Source organism: Plecotus auritus (assembly GCF_963455305.1).
Source record: "Plecotus auritus genome assembly, chromosome: 5".
NCBI classification, from domain to species: Eukaryota; Metazoa; Chordata; class Mammalia; order Chiroptera; family Vespertilionidae; genus Plecotus; species Plecotus auritus.
The window spans coordinates 158,904,057-158,923,478 of record NC_137776.1 but is presented as its reverse complement, the minus strand read 5'-3'; the positions used below and the strand labels follow the sequence as shown (position 1 = coordinate 158,923,478).

General features: G+C 48.4%; 1 protein-coding gene across 1 annotated transcript in view; it reads left to right on the top strand.

Annotated features, from left to right (window-relative positions):
* The window catches only part of GABBR2 (gamma-aminobutyric acid type B receptor subunit 2), a 339,710-nt gene that overhangs the window by 308,233 nt on the left and 12,055 nt on the right, over positions 1-19,422 (top strand). The window contains exons 14-16 of the mRNA XM_080668601.1: positions 9,095-9,205; positions 15,337-15,561; positions 17,397-17,579. Coding sequence (XP_080524727.1) covers positions 9,095-9,205; positions 15,337-15,561; positions 17,397-17,579 — 519 coding nt within the window. The remainder of the gene's footprint in view (positions 1-9,094; positions 9,206-15,336; positions 15,562-17,396; positions 17,580-19,422) is intronic.

The window sequence follows — 19,422 nt, the reverse complement described above, 5'->3', positions numbered from 1 at the left end:
TGGGGCGTTGGCAGACGCGCCAGGCTCACAAGCAGGCCCTGTGCTGCCCAGTGTCTCATTTCCAAAAGGAGCCAGAAATCTGGGTGTTCCAGTGAAACCACATGAGTTTTAAGTACTGACCTACATGCCCAGGCAGCAGTGGTGCCATCACCACATTCACAGTGTGTCTCATGGAAGCCCCCATGACCCAGCACCTCTTGGCTGTGGATTCAGCAGCCATACCTGTGAGCTCTTCCTGCTCCGGGCTTGCCCAGAGGGCCCAGAGACAGGCCAAGGAGAACAGGGGCATCCCTGAAGGCCCGCCTCCACAGGGATGGGCACAGAGCCCGGCCACAGGGAAGGGAATGACAAAAGCTGAGATGCACCTCCTACCTGCTTTGCAGGAAAGAGGTTTAGCTTGGCTTTGCCTCTGACTCACTATGTCACCTTAAGCCTATTTCCTCACCTGTAACATGGGTATAAAATTCCTGGCTCCTTCACCCTGAAGGTCTGCCCTGAGGTCAAAATCAAAGAGAAATCCCAGTAGAAGGACTTTTGAGCTGCAAAGAGCTAGGAATGTTAGGACCTATCACTGCACTTGTCAGTCCTTAACTTCCCCATGAGGATCCCCACCCCAGCTCTGACCCTTATACAACCACAGAAATCCATGCTAGATTCCAAAGTCAAATTAAGAATGCCTCTCTGATCAGGACCAGGCAGGGATCTGCTGGCCCACTGGTGTCCTAATGCTGAACTCAGGTTCCCTGCCCTTCTCAGCCAGGGCCCGGCCACCTCTCCCACCCCACAGACATCGGGTGAGTGGCTTTGGACCCCATGCCTACTGCTCTGAACTCTGCCCCAAGTGCACCTGAGCAGGGTGCACAGCACCGGCAGACTGGATGAGTCCAAAGTCAGAGGGTGGCCCTCATCCAGCTCCAGAGGGCCGACGAGGCAGTGCTCAGAGCCCAGAAATGTAAGTCCCGATAAATGCTGGCTGGTGAGCAGCCCACGAGACTGGCCCCTCCTGTGCCAACCCACAGTGTGGCCAGGGCACGGGGCATGGGACAGGTCAGGACACCTGCATCCAGGTCTCCACTCAGTCACCCTCCTGCTAGAGTCCTTTTCTGGGCCTGTTTCTCTGCCTGTAAAAAGAGGAATTGGACTAGTGCATAATCCTCTGTGTTTGGAAATGGGGAGTCAGGGGAGGGAGATGTGGACTGTCACAGTGACCAGAAGACATTCCTGGCATTTAGTGCCCAAGTGCCAGGGCACTGAGTGCCCTGCACTGAATAGGCAAGTTCCTCACAACAGAGAACCATATCCCCTCCAAAGAAGACAATGCAGGAAGCGCCCCATTGAGAAACCCTGGTGTGATCTCACAGGTCCCTTCCAGACCTGGGATTCTGAAAACATTTGCTCTAACTCGTAATCAAACATTCTAAAAAAAAATCTTACCCTGCAACGACAGCTTCTAGCTTTGCTGCCTCAGAGATGTGGGGCTGCTGCTGTTGAGATAAGCAGCCCAGCCCGGAGGGATCTGGAAGGTTCCTCCCAGCTCCAGCGTGCTGTGACTCTGCAGTGGGAGATAATGACGACGGGTTACACACACGGAGCGGGCTTTCCACTCTCTGAAGCCTGCTAAACACCCCAGTTACCGCCTTTGATTGTCTTGCCAATGCTGGGAGGTTGCAGATGAGGAATCAGACTTAGAGATATGTTCAAAGTCATACAGCTGGACTTGGGGTCTGAACCAAGTGCCCTTTCCCCTCCCTGCCCAGGCTTCCTTGATGAGATCCCCCGTTGCCCCCAAAAGAGGCTGTGACTCAACTGCTTTCCCAGGAAAAGGAAGCATCTCTAGACTCTGCAATGCAGCCCAAAGGTCAGACATCCTCCCTTCCCCACCATCGTATTCCTATACACACACTCACCTTCCAATTTTACCATATATTTCAAAAATCAAATTTGAAATTTAAAAGAAAAGCAGGATGGCTCAGGGAACAAGTTCTGAGAGAAGCTTCTGGGAATTGGTCAGAGGTGGAAGGCACCCGCTCCTTCAAAGAAGCACTGGCCAGCCCTAGCCAGTTTGGTTCAGTGGATAGAGCATCTGCCCTCGGACTGAAGGCTTGCAGGCTCGATTCCATTCAAGGGCACCCACCTCACTCCCTGGCCCAGGTCCAGATGTGTATGGGAGGCAGCCAATCAGTGTGTCTCTCTCACATCAGTGTTTCTTCCTCTCTCTCTCTCTCTCTCTCTCTCTCTCTCTCTCTCTCTCTGCCCCTCTCTTCCACTCTTTCTGAGAATCAATGGTGAAAATGTCTTCAAGTGAGGATTTAAAAAAAGGACAGGTCAGGTGGGGGCTTGAGAATCTGAGCCACCCACACAGTAGGAATATGAAAGATCAAGAGCCCCCTGGTCACAGGAGAGTCCATGGCACCCTTCATGTCCTCCACCCAGACTCCTCCCTGCTCGGACCCACACAGGACACACGGAAGTACTGTATTGTGGGGTCTGGCCAGGGTCAGGACATATAGATACTCTGTGTCAGAAGTGTGTGAGTGACAAGGGAAATCTTCACTCTTAACCAAAAATCTGCTAAGTGAGGACCAAATGTCATCCTGGTTTAAGATCCTCTAATCTAAGGCCTGGCCCAGCACATCTGTGTCACCTGGGAGCATGTTGGAACTGCTACATCCAGACCTGCTGGCCCGGTCTGCCTGTTAACAAGCTCCCTAGGTGTTTGTGTGCTGGCCCCTCACTTACTATACACTCCAGCCACACTGGCCACCTTTGGCTCCTAAAATATGCCGGTGGCTTTGCCATTTAAGATCCTCCTCACTTGCTGTTCCCTCTCCTAGGAATAGTCTCCCCCTAGATTCTCACATGGTTGGTCTCTCTCATCATTCAGGTCACAGACTAAATGTCACCACTGCAAAGGAGCCTTCCAGGCTCTCTGATATGCAGTAGGTCCCCCTGCTAGTACCCCTCGAAGAACCATGTACCTCTCTGTAGGAATACATTTCGCCGCTGTACTCTTAGCTGCACTGTGTGGTTCATCACCTTCGGTGTCCTCCACTAGGCTGCACTCTCCGGGAAGGCAAGCATCTTGTCCATCTTGTATACCTGGGCCCCAGCATGGAGCACAGTGCAGGTACACATTAGGCACATGAGAAATATTGATTGAGTTTTTAGGTATTGGTCCGTGTAGGACAGTACAGTCATCCCTCCATTATTCAGTCTTGCATTCGCTATACTGTAAATTAACCCATGGGCTCACGCTGCAAATGAGTAACCGGGGTCTAGGAAAAAGTGGAGACTTGCCCAAGGTCACCCAGCAAGTCTATAGCAGGACCAGGGTCTCTGACCTTTCAGGACCCAATGCCTCAGCCTGTGCCCAGACGCTCTCCCGGTCGTTCGTTGATGCAGCCTGACAAAGCAGGATGTTTGCAGGGGCCACTGACCTACATTGTGAATAATTGCATCATGCAGAGGGACTCTCAGGCCAGCTGCCCTCCTTTCAGTGCACAGATGGGAAGACGTTTCCCCAGCAGCTTCTGCAAGCCTCCCGCTGAGCAGCGGCTGGACCAGGAGTCAGGTGTGAGCACTTGGAGCCCCAGCCATCACAGAGAGCCTTGGCCTCTCTGCTGGGCACTGCCTGTCAGGCAGGAAGAGCATTTTATCGGCTTGGAATCAGCTGGCAGCACCAAAGCACAGCCCTCACAGAGCTCCAGGGGCTTCAGGGGAGGCCTCTGTTGAACGTTTAGTAATTAAGTCATTCCTCCCACTAGCCGCACCTCACCGTTTATAGAGCAGGTCTGTACCCACTAGCACCTTGAATCTGACAGGGTGCTTTGAAAGAGGCAGGGAAGGTTGGGAAGAGCATATGATGGGGGTAGAAAGACAGACATGGGTTTGAATTTCCACTCTGACACTTTCTAGCTGGAGGTTTGAGGCAAGTTACTTAACCTCTCTGTGCCTCAGTTTCCTCATGTGTAAAATGAGTAGCACATCTTGTTGAATTCTTGTGAGGCTTTGACAAGATAACGGGTATAGGGGACACAGCTTAGCAACTAGATGTCATTGTCACTCATGACAAGCAGCTCTCAGTGTCCTTAGAGCAGCTATTATTGGTGAAGTCCACCCATTCTCCTCTGAGGCTGCTCTCATGGAATCATCCTGATCTCACTAGAATGGAAGACCTGTGAGGACAGGGGTCTTGTCAATCCTGGTGCATGCTGCATTCCCCATGTTCAGAATGATACCTGGCAAGTGGCAATGTTTGATAGTTATGTATTGAATGAATGAATGAATGAGTATTTAGGTAATTGCCCAGGTAGGCAGCAAGGAAGGAAGGAAAATAAAGAAGAACAAAAGCAAGTTAAAGTTCTTGTTGGCCAGTATCCAGAGCAAGGGAAACATTCTTAGGCCAGTGGAGGCGTGTCCACAGCTGTACAGGGAAGTGGGCCTAAGTACCAGCTTGGCATCTGTAGGGGGTCAGTGCCCTGTGCTCACTGGCCCTGGGCTATGTGGATGGCCCATAGTAGGAGCAGGGTGAATGGAGTGGGCAGGTACAGCCTGGGCTCTCTAGCTCAATAGCACCCTCACCCCCACTGCCCTGGAAGGAAGATGGGGGTCCTCCAGGGTGCCTGGAAATCTAACCTTGTTTAAGGCCAGTGGGTGCCTTCTAGAGTAGTACAGGATGCTGCTGAGGGCTTTGTCCCCTAGAGCCCCACCAAGCCACAGAAGTAGCTCTGTGTCCCCAGCCCAGGATAATCCACAGCCGCTGGGTGGGTCTCTCCACACAGTTCTTTGGTGTCCTCTAGTGGCGCTTTGGTGCACGACAATGACTCCAAGTAAGCTCTCAGGTGGTGGCGGTGCTCCACATCTCTCCCACCTGTGACTGCTCAGGCCACTCTGAACTCGTCTCAGATCAGGCTCATAAGACAAGAGGTGTGGCTCTTCCATTTTGCTTTGAGATTCAATGCAAGGGTCTTTTGATTTTATTCAGATTCCCCATCTCCCAGCCTGAACCTGAACTTCATCACTCCTAAAACCACCCCCAACCCCTGCCATTCTGATGCGTGTCCATTGTGCACAGACCTGTGTGCGGGAGATGTTGTGTTTATTTCTGGATTGGCGCCTGTGTACTGGGAAGATGTGTGAAACCTCTCTGCCCACTGACTTCTCAGCAGGCCCTTGGTTTTCCAGTGCCCTTCCAGCTTATAGAGATGGGTGAGGGACTAAAAGACCAGATGTAAGAATCAGCATTTCAGGATTCAAAGAAATCAGAGCAGACCAAGACGGGGACTGGGGTGGGGAGGGGGGTTATTAACAAGGGAAAGGTAACTATGCTGGAATGTCAGCTGCAGAAGAGGGAAGAGCGAGCTAACAACAGTTGGATGAAAATTACCTGGCGGGGTCTTAGTCAACCCTAAGGATAATCTGAATCACCAGTGGAAGGTAGTTACTTAAAAACGCAAGAAGATCTAGAGCAAGGGTGCTGGCGGACTTTCACCAGGTGGTTGAGCTTCACCCTAGGCCTATAGATCAATGGTAAACTCGAGCAGGCTAAAGGACCAGGTCGACATGGGAGGAGGTGGTGTGTACCTTCACTATGGGTCTCCCCCTTCTGAAGGATGGTGTACGGACTCAAGGAGAGAGAGGGGTTGAGGTTATTCTGGGGAGCCCAAGAGGAAAGACGAATGGGTGGAGGTGCAGGAGAAGATGGTTCTGGTTCAGTAAAAAAAACTGCAACCATCTCACCAAGAGTGGGAAGAGGGGTCTGTCATGGGGGCATGTAAGCCAGACAACCACCGTCAGCTTCCTATGAATAGTTATCATTACATTGAACAAGATGTTTGACAGAATCAGTCCTCTACACATGGAATCTAAGAGTCCATCATAAATTAGTGTATTTAATTGAAGAACAGACACGGTCATCTTTAATGGGTTTGCTATCCATGCATGGCCGCGATGGGCCTGTGCTACTGCATTCCAATGTCTGCTTGGTTGTCAGATATCAGAGAAACTCAAGTTCTGCCACAAAGTCACTGTTGACCTTGGGACCATGTCCCTTCTCAGTCTCCTTAGTTAAACAATGAAAGGACTTGAAGAAACTCCCATCACCCTTAGAATCCAGGCAGCAATGGAGGGGAAATCTCTGGCCTTGGCCACTCTGACTGTGGTTTCTGGTAGCCACCTTCCCCTGGGTGTCTCTCACTAGTACCCACTGCCACCACGACAGAGGCTTCATGACCTTCCCCTCCCCTCTGGCACTCCAGCCTCTGTGTGCACTCAATGACCATGGAACCACAGAAGCCGAGCTAAGGCTTCCTGTGGCTTGGGACAACAAAAGGAAATCAGGCCTCAGAGAGCATGCAGCTGGATGATCTGGTTACAAGATGGCCTGTGCCCAGGGGCCCCACCACTCCTGCTTCCATGTGGGAGCACCATCTTTCCCCAACTCATAGGTTCCCAGGCCATTGCTGCCTCAAAGATCAAGCCTAGAGAACAGGGCCAAGAGAAATAGGGGTTCCATCCTCCACCTGCCTCAGGCCCGCCTTCTACATCACCAAAGTGCCCCTTCTTCCTAGTGATTGACCCTGGGAATGCCTAACCCTTCCCCTCTGGCGTATGACTTTACCCTGGGCCTCAACAGGACAACATCCTGAACACAGTTCTTTTATGAGATACCCCTATTGGTATCTGTTCTAAAGACAAACAGATAGGCAAAGAAATCTTCAACTTCCCTTAATAAATTTCTTGGTAGTGTATGGATGTAGCAATTCTGAAACTGTTTGGTGTTTATTTGTAGGATTAAGCAAATGAGAATATTTTGATGTTACTGGAAACCAGTGTTCTCACTGTGTAAGAAGAAAGATGCAAATATGGAAATAGAGGGAGGCAAGCAAGAAACCTGTGGTGTTAGAGTTTATGTATACAGGGTGTCCCCCCAAAATGTATACAATTATTCAATGTGTGTGTATACATTTTGGGACACCCTATATATCTATAGATAGATGATAGAAAGATAGAGATAGATAGAATGGTGATGGATGGATCAGAAATACATACATAAATACATTCACACATAGACCTAAAAGTAATGATACCCCAGAAACCATGAGCACATCTAATGCCCAGATACTGGTTTCTAAATACCAATCTCTGCTAAAAAGAAGCAGAACTCCTTGGGGAAATGGCTGATTCTAAGACTGAGGCAAAAAAAAAAAATGTGAGGAGACCTGGGAACATCTTGGGCCAAAAAGTAGGAAAATGTTCAAAAAAATTATGGGGACATGTTGAAAAACACAGAAGGCAGTGTGAAGGGGTTTTCCATTAGCCAAATCTGGAAAAATTTGAGCATCAAAATTAAAAAGTCATATTACTGGATAATAAGACACTGAATTAAAAAGAAATCTACAAGTCCATACTGATACACATTTTTAAAAGTGAGCTGTAAGGGAAGATCTTGTATACAGTAGAATGCCAAGTATTTAAATGGAATCACAGTGTTAGAAAATCACCATTTTGCAACCACCAAAATAATGTGACTCAGGTAAGAATCATCAATGGATGCTGAAACCACTGAGTTAATGTTTGTGGGGGAACAGGATACTCACACAGGCACAAAGTATCTCCCACAGATTATTTATTAATTATGAGAGGGAAATAGTACCTTTGAAGCAGTCTGGCAGGCATCACCTCAACCAAATGATCACAGTTAACGTCACCAGTAATAGGACAAGATACCATCAAGTGCCCCTGAAGTGAAGCACTGAGAAGGCCAAAACATCACTTACATAGGATTCCTGCCAAGAATGCACAACCTAAATCTAATCATTAAAACACATTCAGACAAACCCTAATTGAGGTACATTGTACAAAATAACTAAACTGGAAACTTCAGAAATATCAGTGACATGAAAAACCAAAGTAGGCTCAGGAACTGTTTGAGATTAAAGGTATGACAAGTAAATGCAATACATGGTCCCGGATTGGATCCTGCTTTGGAAAAATCATAATTGCCTTTAAGGACATTATTGGCCAATTGGTGAAATTTGAAAATGGATGGTATATTAGATAATATACTGTATCAATAGTTAAATTTCCTGAATTTGGTTAAGTGTGTGTGGTTATGTAAGAGAATCTCCTTGTTCTAAGGAAACACATGCTAGATATTTAGGGGTGAAGATTCAGGATATCTGCAACTTACTCTCAATGATTCAGGAAAAGTACAGGGTGGGGCAAAAGTATGTTTACAGTTGTATGTAAAACACAGAGCTTTTTCTTGTATTATTATTTATTAATTATTGTATTAGTTTCCATATGAACAACTGTAAACCTACTTTTTCCCCACCCTGTATATGTACAGTATAAATTTTTTCTTTCCCTGGGTGTCTTTTTCTCCTCCTACCTGATTCTTTCCCAGAGGTACCCAGTTCTAATTCCTGAGGTTGGGTAGGATCCTCTCTACCATTCCTCTTGGGCAGAGCACTCTGCTCTAGGAAACCTCGTAGGTCTCTGACCAGCCTCTGGATTGGCTGCCTAGGGTCAGGTGCCCACCCCTTGTCCAATCAGCTCTGGCCCCAATGGGTAATGCAGCCACCAGAGCTCCCTTAATGGGGTGGTGGGCAAGAGGGTCTCTTTAGAAGGGCTTGGCAGGCCCCATGATTGGCCCAGCCAGTAGATCTGTATCTGCAGCTCCCCAAGTTCATTCTAGAGATACCTAAAGGCCTCCTGACCTAATTTTGTGCCTCAATCTCACCCTCTTTCAACAAATGTTATAGATGCTTGCTCTGGACCAAGTCTTGTGCTAAATTAGGGGCACAGAAGTGATTCAATCCCTACGCTCAGGAGCTCTGACTCAAATTGGAAGGGCATAAAAAACATATATAACTTTAGTGCAGGCTGAATCACAACCAACAAACAGAAGGCAGTCAACCTCGCTGAGGCCCGCTCCCATAGGAACACAGGTGGAAAAGAGGCGGGTCCAAAAATCCTCCTGATGGTGGCACTAGCTGTGGCTTATGGGAGGGAAAAGTGCAGTCAGGTAGGGACCCAGTTGTTGGAAGGGTGCCCAGTGCCATCCCTGAGTTTCTGTTTTTTCTTTGCACAGCCGGACCCAGCAGGACGAGACATCTCCATCCGCCCTCTCCTGGAGCACTGTGAGAACACCCACATGACCATCTGGCTTGGCATCGTCTATGCCTACAAGGGGCTTCTCATGGTAGGTGAAGAACAGGAGGTGGAGTGCAGGGAAATGTTTCCCTGTCACATTCTGTCTCCTAGGGGCCTCCATCAACATAAAAATAAGAGCCCCCAGGACTAAGCACTTGCTTTATGCCAGGCCCAGTACCTGCCACAAGTTATTGCAATTTCCATAACAACCCTGTGAGTTAGTATAAATAATGTATTTGTTAATACTTCACTGAGGAATATGCTGAGGCTGTTTGCCCAAGGTTACTCAGCTAGTAAGTGGTAGAGTCAAACAAAACTTGGGAGCATGGCTTTGTGCAGCTGCCGCTGTACCGCTCCTGGAGGACAGTCTGTTGACATCTAGCAAATGTTCACATCTGAATTTCACTGGATCCTCTAAATCCATGGGAGGTTACTGGACTCATCCAGTTTTATAGATGATGAAAGTAAGGATCAGAGAGTTAAGGGATTTGCCACAGGCCATCTGGAGGTGGCCAACTTTCAGTCCCAGAACTTAGCACTCTTTCCACTCTACTCATCTGTTAATATCAAAGGTCACATGCCAAGCCCACCTCACACAATTGTGGAATGTCAAAGTGAGGAAGGACTTAAAGGTGAGCCCCACCTTATCTTATCCCAGATTGATCCTTGAATCTTCCCTCCACATGCTGTGAAAACTGTGCCTCCACTTAAAACCCCTCCAGTGACAGGAAGCTGATGCTACACCCTCCTCAGATCTTCCAGCAGGAAAGTTAAGCCACCATCTACTACTGTGTGGCCTCCACTTAGAAGTGGAAAGTGAAGCCCCCTCGAAAAGCTATAAAATAAACTGGGATTCCTTACGCTGGTCAAATGCTTCCACACCTACTGCTGCTTCTGAAACTGTTAGTGGTCGACCCTGGGTCCTTCAAGGGGCCACACCAGAAGAGCAGGTGTTAGGGGGCCCTAGGCAAAGATTTCCCTCCCTTCACACTAGTTGAGACCCTCTTGTGTTTCCATAGAGGCCCTTTGAGAACTACTGGGCTGCCATCCGAGTCCCACGAGGTAATGACCTGGAAGTGCCCACAGGAGGTGCCAGAATGTAAATGAGTCAGTAAAAGACCAGCCTAAGGTCCTAGGCTTGGGAAGGGACATACTCTGGGATCATGGGCACCAGGGCTGTCAGAGACAGGTGGCATGAACCCGAGGGCAGAACTATCATCAGTGGGCAAAACAGCCCCCTGGTCCACGTAAGGACGGATTTCGTATGACAGAGCGGTGTTCACAGATGTGATGGCGCCCCTGGGAAGGGATGAGCTCCCTGTTACAGGAAATGTGCAACATCCATGACTTGAGTTGCCCCAACCCTTACTGAATAAAGAGAGTGAAACTGGACTCTTTCCAGGATCCCTTCAGCCTCCATGTTCTTGACTCTGACACTGTAAAATTAGATTATATGAATCAGATCGACTCTAAACTGGATTTATCTATACTGTTTTGGCCATTCATTATCTTCCCCACCTACTTCCAAAGTGGTTGGAGATGACTGTATCTCTTCCAGCAAAGCTAATACCAATCAGATCATATCAGTAAAACTGTAGTTGACAGCACAAATCCTTTAGTTTCCAGTGTATGCAAAGAACTGTGCACAGCCCTCCTGGCCCTTAGGGTTTATCACTAAAAGCCCCTCTCCTAGTCCCTCCTGCACTTGAACCTCAGAATCTCAAGGCTGGAAAGAACATGCACAGCCCTGTAGTCCCGCTCTGCTGTCAGATGTTTCAACATCCTCAAACTGCACAGACCACCATGAGCATTCCAACAAGTGTTCTTTTACTCACTGCTTCCACACCTCCAGTGATGGGGAGCTTACCCCCTTCAAAGCACCCTATACCATCCATGGATGGCATCCTAGTTTCCTGTGGCTTCCATAACAAATTACCACAAACTGGTGACTTAAAACATCTCACAGTTCTGGGGAGAAACCAAGATGGCAGCACAGGTAAATACCTAAATTGCTGCCTCGCACAACAATTTCAAAACTACAACTAAAAGACAAAACGGACATCATCCAGAACCACAGGAAGGCTGGTTGAGTGGAAATTCTACAACTAGAAGGAAAGAGAAAAGCACACTGAGACTCACAGGAGCTGCGAAAGGCAGAGGTGCGGAGGCGCACGTGCGGAGAGGGCTGGCAACTGAGTACGTGGCTGGCTTTTTCAAGCCGGAGGGAGACACAAGCTCCCAACTGCTCTGAACTCCAGTTCCAGGTGAGACTCTGGGGACCCAGACTCATACAGTGAGAACCTGGACTGTCTGGCAGTGGGCGAAACTCAAGGGCGGCTTTCTCTCAGAGGTGCTTGCAGCAATTACCGCGGGACACTGAGACCCAGGGGCCTCTAAGGACAGGGCTGACAGGAAGCCATTACTGTTTGCTCCACCCTGAGATCCCGCCCCACGAAGCCACTGCTGTTTGCTCCGCCCTGAGACTCCTCCCCATCCAAGCTGAGCGCAGAGGCTTTTGCATATGAATGGCCTGGTCCTTTGAATTCTGAACTTATCTAACAAACTGCAGCTGAGTCAGTGAGACCCAGAACATCCAAAAGAAGGCCCAAGGCCCCACAGCAGCTTGCATTACTTCACAGCTGGGCCTCATCTGGGCACCTCCAAAACCCAAACAAAGAAGATGAATCTGCAGATCTCTCCATAGCTCCTGCTGGGTGGCCTCAGGCAGAGGCTAAATTAGCACCTCCTTGGAGATCCAAGAGCCAGTATACCGAGGGGTCAGAGTGGGATCATCCAGACTACAACTCCTCAGTTCCATAAGGGACACACTCAGGGGGCAGACTCAGTGAGCACCAAAGCCCCACTGAAGCAAGTCTTATATCATAAGGGTGTCTCCAGCACAGAAGTTCTCCCATCGTAGACATATCTGATCCTCACAGCCAATTGGCCTGGAGGTCAATTCCTCCCAGTGATACCAACAACAATCTGTGCTACAACAATCTTAACTACAACAAGACTGTGCACACAGCCCACAAAGGGGTGCACCAAGAGTGTCCACCTCAGGTAACTGGGGAGGCTGAGCCACTGGGCCCTATAGGACACCTAGCACACAAAGCCACTCTATCAACTCAGGGAAGCAGCCAAAATGCGGAGACAAAGAAACAGGTCACAAATGACAGAAATGGAGGAAAGCAAATGACTGGATATAGAGTTCAAAACCACGGTTATAAGGTTTTTCAAGAATCTTCTAGAAACTGTCAATAAATTTAGTGAGATCCTCGAGGATATGAAAAAGGACCAACTAGAAATTAAGCATATACTGACTGAAATAAAAAATAATATACAGAGATCCAACAGCAAACTGAGGGATCACAAGAATCAAGTCAAAGATTTGAAATACAAAGAAGCAAAAAACACCCAACCGGAAAATCAAAAAGAAAAAGGAATCCAAAAATATGAAGATAGTGTAAGGAGCCTCTGAGACAACTTCAAGCATACCAACATCCGAATCATGGGGGTGCCAGAAGAAGAGAGAGAGCAAGATATTGAAAACCTATTTGAAGAAATAATGATAGAAAACTTCCCCTACCTGGTGAAAGAAATAGACTTAACACCTCCAGGAAGCACAGAGAACCCCAAACAAAAGGAATCCAAAGAGGACCACACCAAGACACATCATAATTAAAATGCCAAGAGCAAAAGACAAAGAGAGAATATTAAAAGCAGCAAGAGAAAAACAGTTAGTTACCTACAAGGGAGCACCCATATGATTGTCAGCTGATTTCTCAACAGAAACTATATAGGCCAGATGGGAGGGGCAAGAAATATTCAAAGTGATGAATAGCAAGAACCTACAACCAAGATTACTCTACCCAGCAAAGCTATCATTCAGAATTGAAGGGCAGATAAAGAGCTTCACAGATAAGAAAAAGCTAAAGGAGTTCATCACTGCCAAACCAGTATTATATGAAATGCTGAAGGGTATTCTTTAAGAAGAGGAAGAAGAAGAAAAAGGTAAAGATAAAAATTATGAACAACAAATACATATCTATCAACAAGTGAATCTAAAAATCAAGTGAATAAAAAATCTGATGAACAGAATAAACTGGTGAATATAATAGAATCAGGGGCATAGGAAGGGAGTAGACTGACAATTCTCGGGGGGGCGGGGGGGGGGGAAAGGGTGTTGGGGGTGCGGGAAGAGACTGGACAAAAATTGTATACCTATGGATGAGGACAATGAGGGGAGGTAAGGGCAGAGGGTGGGGTGGGAACCGGGTGGAGGGGAGTTATGGGGGGGAAAAGAGGAACAACTGTAATAATCTGAACAATGAAGATTTATTTTAAAAAATTATAAAAATAAAAATAAAATAAAATAAAACATCTCACAGTTCTGGAGGTCAGAAGTCTGAAATCAAAGCAGGTCAGACCCTCTGTCAGAGAGCAAGAGTCCTAGCACCCATCCAGCCCTGACACTCACTACTGTGGGACCTGGGCAGGTCACTTCGCCTTGCCCAGCCTCTTCTTCCCCTGTGCGATGTGGACAGCCATGCCCAGTGCTCTTGTGGGATTGCAGGGGGCTGATTTTGAGGGAACCAGCACAAAGCAGACTTTCTCAGCTGTTGGTTCTTTCCCTCATTCCATGTCTGCTTCCTGGGCTTCTGGTTCCCCATTTTAAAAGGAATTTTTTTTAAATAAATCAGTCTGTGAGATAACACACTAAGAAAAGGGGAGGAAAACAACCATGACTGTATAACATAATGCCAATTACAAAATGCAATTTACATTCTATATAGGACATTTCCATTTATAATATGCTTTCACATCCACCCTCTCGTTGCATCTGGAAAGAAATCCTGTAAGAGAGGTATTTTTATTCCCATTCCACAGATATTGAAACTAAGGTCCTGAGAGGTGAAGTGACATGCCCAGAGTCACACAGCCAGTGGACAGCAGAGCAGATTCCAGATCCTCCGGCCTTGTGCCAGCCACCTTCTGCCACACAGTATTGTGGTGCCAAAGTAAACCAAACCTCCAAACATAGTCCCTCACTGTGCTATTAAGTAGCTCATGCAGATGGCCCATGCCCCAGCTGCAGTGAGGAGATCACAGCGCAGAGGGCCTTTGTGGGAAGGCCTCCTAGAGATGCTGCACTTCGGCAGAAGCCCCTGCACAGTCAGCAGTCTTGGTCAGTGCTCCCTCCCACCCACACACTTTTCTGCCCTGCATTTTATCTGCACTTCCTTCTGCAGCCTGCCTTGCCCTTAGACCACCTGTGAAGATAAACTCTCAACACACTGCTTCAGATTACATTGGAGTTCTACCCTGCTCAATTCTATTGGCAGATACTGGTTAAGAGTAGAGCTGCAAGGGACCAAAAACCAGAATAATAGTGGTTAAAGAGACAGTTAATTCCCTCTCAAGTAAGCCACCTAGGAGAGGTGTGGGGGCTCCCACACCTGAGCTCCTTGCATCTGTGGGCCCCCATCTTCATCATGCTGCTTCCACATTGCAGTCTACGATGACTTAGTGGTCTGAACTCCACCTATTCTACTCCACCTATTAAGAAGGAGGAAAAGAACATCTTTCTCTTTAAAGACACTTTCCAGAACTTGTACGTACTTGTGCAAACTACGTGGCATTGTCCAGAACCTAGTCATGTATAGACTAGGAAATACAGTGTCTATTCTGGGTAGCTATGTGCATTGTAGGGTAACAGAAGTCCCAGACACAGGGGCTCCTGCTGGTATAATGGGAAAAAGACTAGACTAAACTTCTAGAGACACAGTCCACTTTTGCCACCATATTGCTCTGTGGCCTGGGAAAAGCCCCTTCCTCTATCTGGGCCTCAGTGTTCTCTATAGAATGAGGGGAGATGGTGAAGATCATGTCTGAAGGTCCTTCCCGCTATGACTCTTGTGGGTCTGTGCATGAACCAGGGGTGGGGGCGAAGGAGAACCAGACAGCTGTAACACTCCCAATCAGCACCCCCAGACTCAACCCAGGGCCAGGAGTAGAGACAGGTGGTGACCTCCAGAAGACCTGGCTGATAGCTAAGCCCCAGCCTCCCTGCCGCAGCCCCCACTTCCCAAGTAGCCCTCTGATCAGTTGCTCCTCAGAGAGGAGAGCCTGTGCTCCCACTTGGTAATGACCATCTTTCCTTTCTGTTCACCGTTTCAGTTGTTCGGTTGTTTCTTAGCTTGGGAGACCCGCAATGTCAGCATCCCTGCACTCAATGACAGCAAGTACATCGGGATGAGCGTCTACAATGTGGGGATCATGTGCATCATCGGGGCCGCTGTCTCCTTCCTGACCCGGGACCAGCCCAACGTGCAGTTCTGCATTGTGGCCCTGGTCATCATCTTCTGCAGCACCATCACCCTCTGCCTGGTGTTTGTGCCCAAGGTACGGGGCAGTGCCGACAGCCCGCCCTCATCACCCTGGCCCCTGGCCTCTGGCCTCCAACTCTGTCACAAGGGGATTGCGGAGTTTCCTCCACTTCCTACGTTATACACATTCTTTTCTTATGATGAACACAATTCACATCGCAGAAAGTTTGGAAAATGCAGAAGAGTAAAAGCCAGATTTTTCAGAAACCTCACATAGTCCTACCACCCAGAAAAAAAGCTGGTTTTGTTTTCTCACTGTTAATATTTTTATGTGTTTCTTCTAGTGTTTTTAATAGTTAGGCAGCGGTGCTTTTTCAGATATAGCTGTAATTCTAGCACATATATTGCTTTACAGTTTGCCTTTTTCACTTAATTTTTTGTGTTTTGTATTTCCCCACGTTTATAACATCACTGAGGGAACGTTCCACGTTTATTTGGCCACTTGGTCCCTTATTGGTGCTCATTACAGTTGTTTCCAGACTTTATATATTATAAACGACTTTTCCACATAACACATGTTCCTTATTTCCCATTATTCCCTTAAGATAGAGTGGCAGAAGTAGTATTAGTGAGCCGCAAAGAATAACCATTCCTAACAGCCACTTACATGTTTCATTCACCTGAAAAGCTGACCTGCAGGACCACCCTGAGAGGTGTTTTTCCTACATTACCCTGCCCAGCAGCGGGCAGGTCTGCACAGAGGGAAGCCTGACCTCCGTGGGGTCTCGGGAAACAGAGAGAGTGGGGAAGGAGTTGTTGGCCCGAGCAGCGCAGTGTCTGCCTAGGAGAAGGATGAGGGAGAGATCACTCAGGGCCCCCCTCCCCTAGAGGCTGCCCATGGCACCTGCATCCTCCTTGGTGCCCAGAAGTCCCCAAGCAGTGTCAGCTATGCCCTAAGTGCCTCTGGTGAATACTCCTCCCTTCCCTAGTTGTCGACACCTGCCCAGGCTCCAGCTTCCCACACTCCACCGTTTTCTCCGTCCTGCAAAAGATGCCAGATGATTCTGAGCCCCACTCTGGTCGTGTCACTCTGCTCTGTCACCCTAATAGGTCCTCACTGCCCTCCTGTCTCCAGGATCAAGTTTCTAACACTGGGCTGCCTTTCAGGACCCTTTATTCTCCCCAGAAATCCCTGTCCACCATCCAAACTGCCCTTCTCCATAAGCGCCCTGAGCCCCAGTCTCCCTGTGCTGGCATATGCCGTTTCTTCCCCCTGGATTCCCGTATCCTCCCCATCCTTCCCAACCTTCCTCAGAGCTCAGCCCCTCCCTCCTGGCCCATGAGGGAGGTCCTGGTGGTCAGGGGTCGTGGCTCGCTCAGCCCCTGCTCTCCAGTCCTGAGCCCAGAACCTGCCTCAAACCAGAGGTGTTTCTCAACTAAATAAGTAAGATCAGGGTCAAGTGGAAACCTTTTCTCTTATATAAAAATGTCTTTGTCAGTGACAGAGCTAGTCACTAGTCTTCCCCCAACACCCACCAGTGGTTCTAACAAGAAGCCTGCACTTTCCTCCATCCCACCATCTTTACAACTGTCACCTTCATGTTTATTCTCCACATGGTGCAAGGCCTAAGGCAGAGTGAGGCTCAGCTGAGCCGGGCCTAAGGGGCCCTAGTGGGCTCTGCAGGATAGTTGGGACACAGGTGGAATCAGGGTCTGAAGACCAGACTTCTACTGACAAGGAAGGTCACTGAGACTCAGCGAGGGGAAGGGGGCTGCCCAGGTCATGCACAAGTGAATCCTATGTACGCCCCCCGCCCCCTGCCTCCAGTGCAGGACCTGTGGGAAGGCTGGATGGAGGAGGGGAGGAAGGACCCCAGGGTTCTCTTTTCAAACCCACCTATGTTCTTTCAGCTTATCACTCTGAGAACAAATCCAGATGCAGCAACTCAGAACAGACGCTTCCAATTCACTCAGAATCAGAAGAAAGAAGATTCTAAAACATCCACCTCTGTCACCAGCGTGAACCAAGCAAGCACATCCCGCCTCGAGGGCCTGCAGTCCGAAAACCATCGCCTGCGAATGAAGATCACAGAGGTACCTCCCACAGCACGGCCAGTCAGGGCCCCGTCCTCCCACTGGCGTCCCTGTGCCCCGATGCAGGGAACTGTGAGAGTGGCTGTTCCCACCATGTCTTCTCTAGGACATCCCTGCATCACAGCTGTGCAGTCCCATCTGCTGTCGTGATGGCTGCAAGCACCAAGGAGAACGTGAGCTAGACAGGCTATTAGTCAGATCTGGCAGGAGTTTATTGCCCAGCTGGCCCAGGCCCCTGGGGTCCAGCAATGCCCTAATTCAATACATCCCCAAAAAGAAAGTTTTCTTAGAGATTTGTGAACTTCCAGATTGTAGCAGTGAGTTGGAAAAACTCAGTTGTACACCTCCTGTGTGTCTCCTTTACTGCTCACACAAACACTTCACTTCTGACACTTCTGGTCACCAAATGTGTGGGGGCTTTCTCCCCACCACACAATTCTCTGCAACACCTGCTGGGTAACCTACGATTTAGCTCAGTTCTAACACTATCTGGAGACAGTGTCAGATCCCACAGGTTAAAGGCTTGGCCCCACAGCTCTGCTTCCACCCCATTTCAGACACCAATCACAAGTAGTAGGTCCCCAGGTTACCCTCAACTTCTGTCCAATTTAGCTACAAGTTGGAGGGTCCTATTATCCCCTCTTCAGGTTCCAATAATTTCCTAGAGCAGCTCACAGAACTCAGGGAAACACTTATGTTGACCAGTTTACTAAGGGGTATGATAAAGGGTTCAGAAGAACAGCCAGATGAAGGAATACGTAGGGCAAGGTCTGGGAGGGTCCCAAGCACAGGAGCTTCTCCCACATGGAGTTGGGGCGCGTCATCTTCCAGTGTGGATGTGTTTGCCAGCCTGGAAGCTCTCTGAGCCTTGTACTTCTGGGGTAATTACAGAGGCATCCTCACCTTGTCCGGAGAATAGGGCAGGGCTAACAATTCCAAGCTTCTAATCATGGATTGGTCTTGCCAGTGACCAGCCCTCATCCAGGGGCCCACCCAGAGTTGCCTCATTCGAACAAAAACAACAACAAAACAAAAAAAAAAAAGAAAAAAGAAAATTTTTAATTCTCACACGGGGAATGATAAGGGCTTCAAGGAGTCCTGTATCAGGAACCCAGGCAGCAGAGGACAAAATATATCGTCTATTATTTCACAAGTAGCTTCCTAACTGTGTGCACCCCCCTCAACTGTTCACTCTCCACACTCACCTGTAATCACATCTACATGATGGACCACAAGAGAGAAGGAAGTAAAGAGAAATTTCCAGGAGAGTTTACTGCAGCAGACCTCACCTTTGTCATGAAGGTCCTTAACTGGTTCTTGAATATTTCAGAGGCCATAACTAGATTCCTTTGTGCCCAAGCCAAACCTCAAATGCTGGACTTTGTATACGAGGGAGGAGAAACCAAATTACCGTCTTCTGTCCACCCCTCCCTTTGGATCAAGGGTTGTGACTGGGCCCATGGTGCTTGGACCAGGTGTTTAATAGAGGAATTTTGATTCAATGGGACAGGAGAGGAATAAAGGAGATGTCTTGGTTAGGATACTGGCTAAGTTACTATAACCAAGAGGCCCCAAAATAAAGTGGCCCAAAGAAAATTTTCTCTTACCTAATGGTACTAAAGAAAGAGGTCCAGATTGGCAGGCAGCTCTGCTCCCCAAGGTCATTGCCAAATGAGACCCCTTCATTCTTGTCTGCCACTCCCAAGGCCACAGCAGTACCGTTAAAGCCAGGTGGAAGGCACGTCCTGTTCTCAGGCTCAGGAAGGAAAGAGAAAGGAAGTCCATGCAGGGGAATGCCTTTTTAACAAGTGATTCTAAATTTTCGGTTTGCTCCAGTTACATT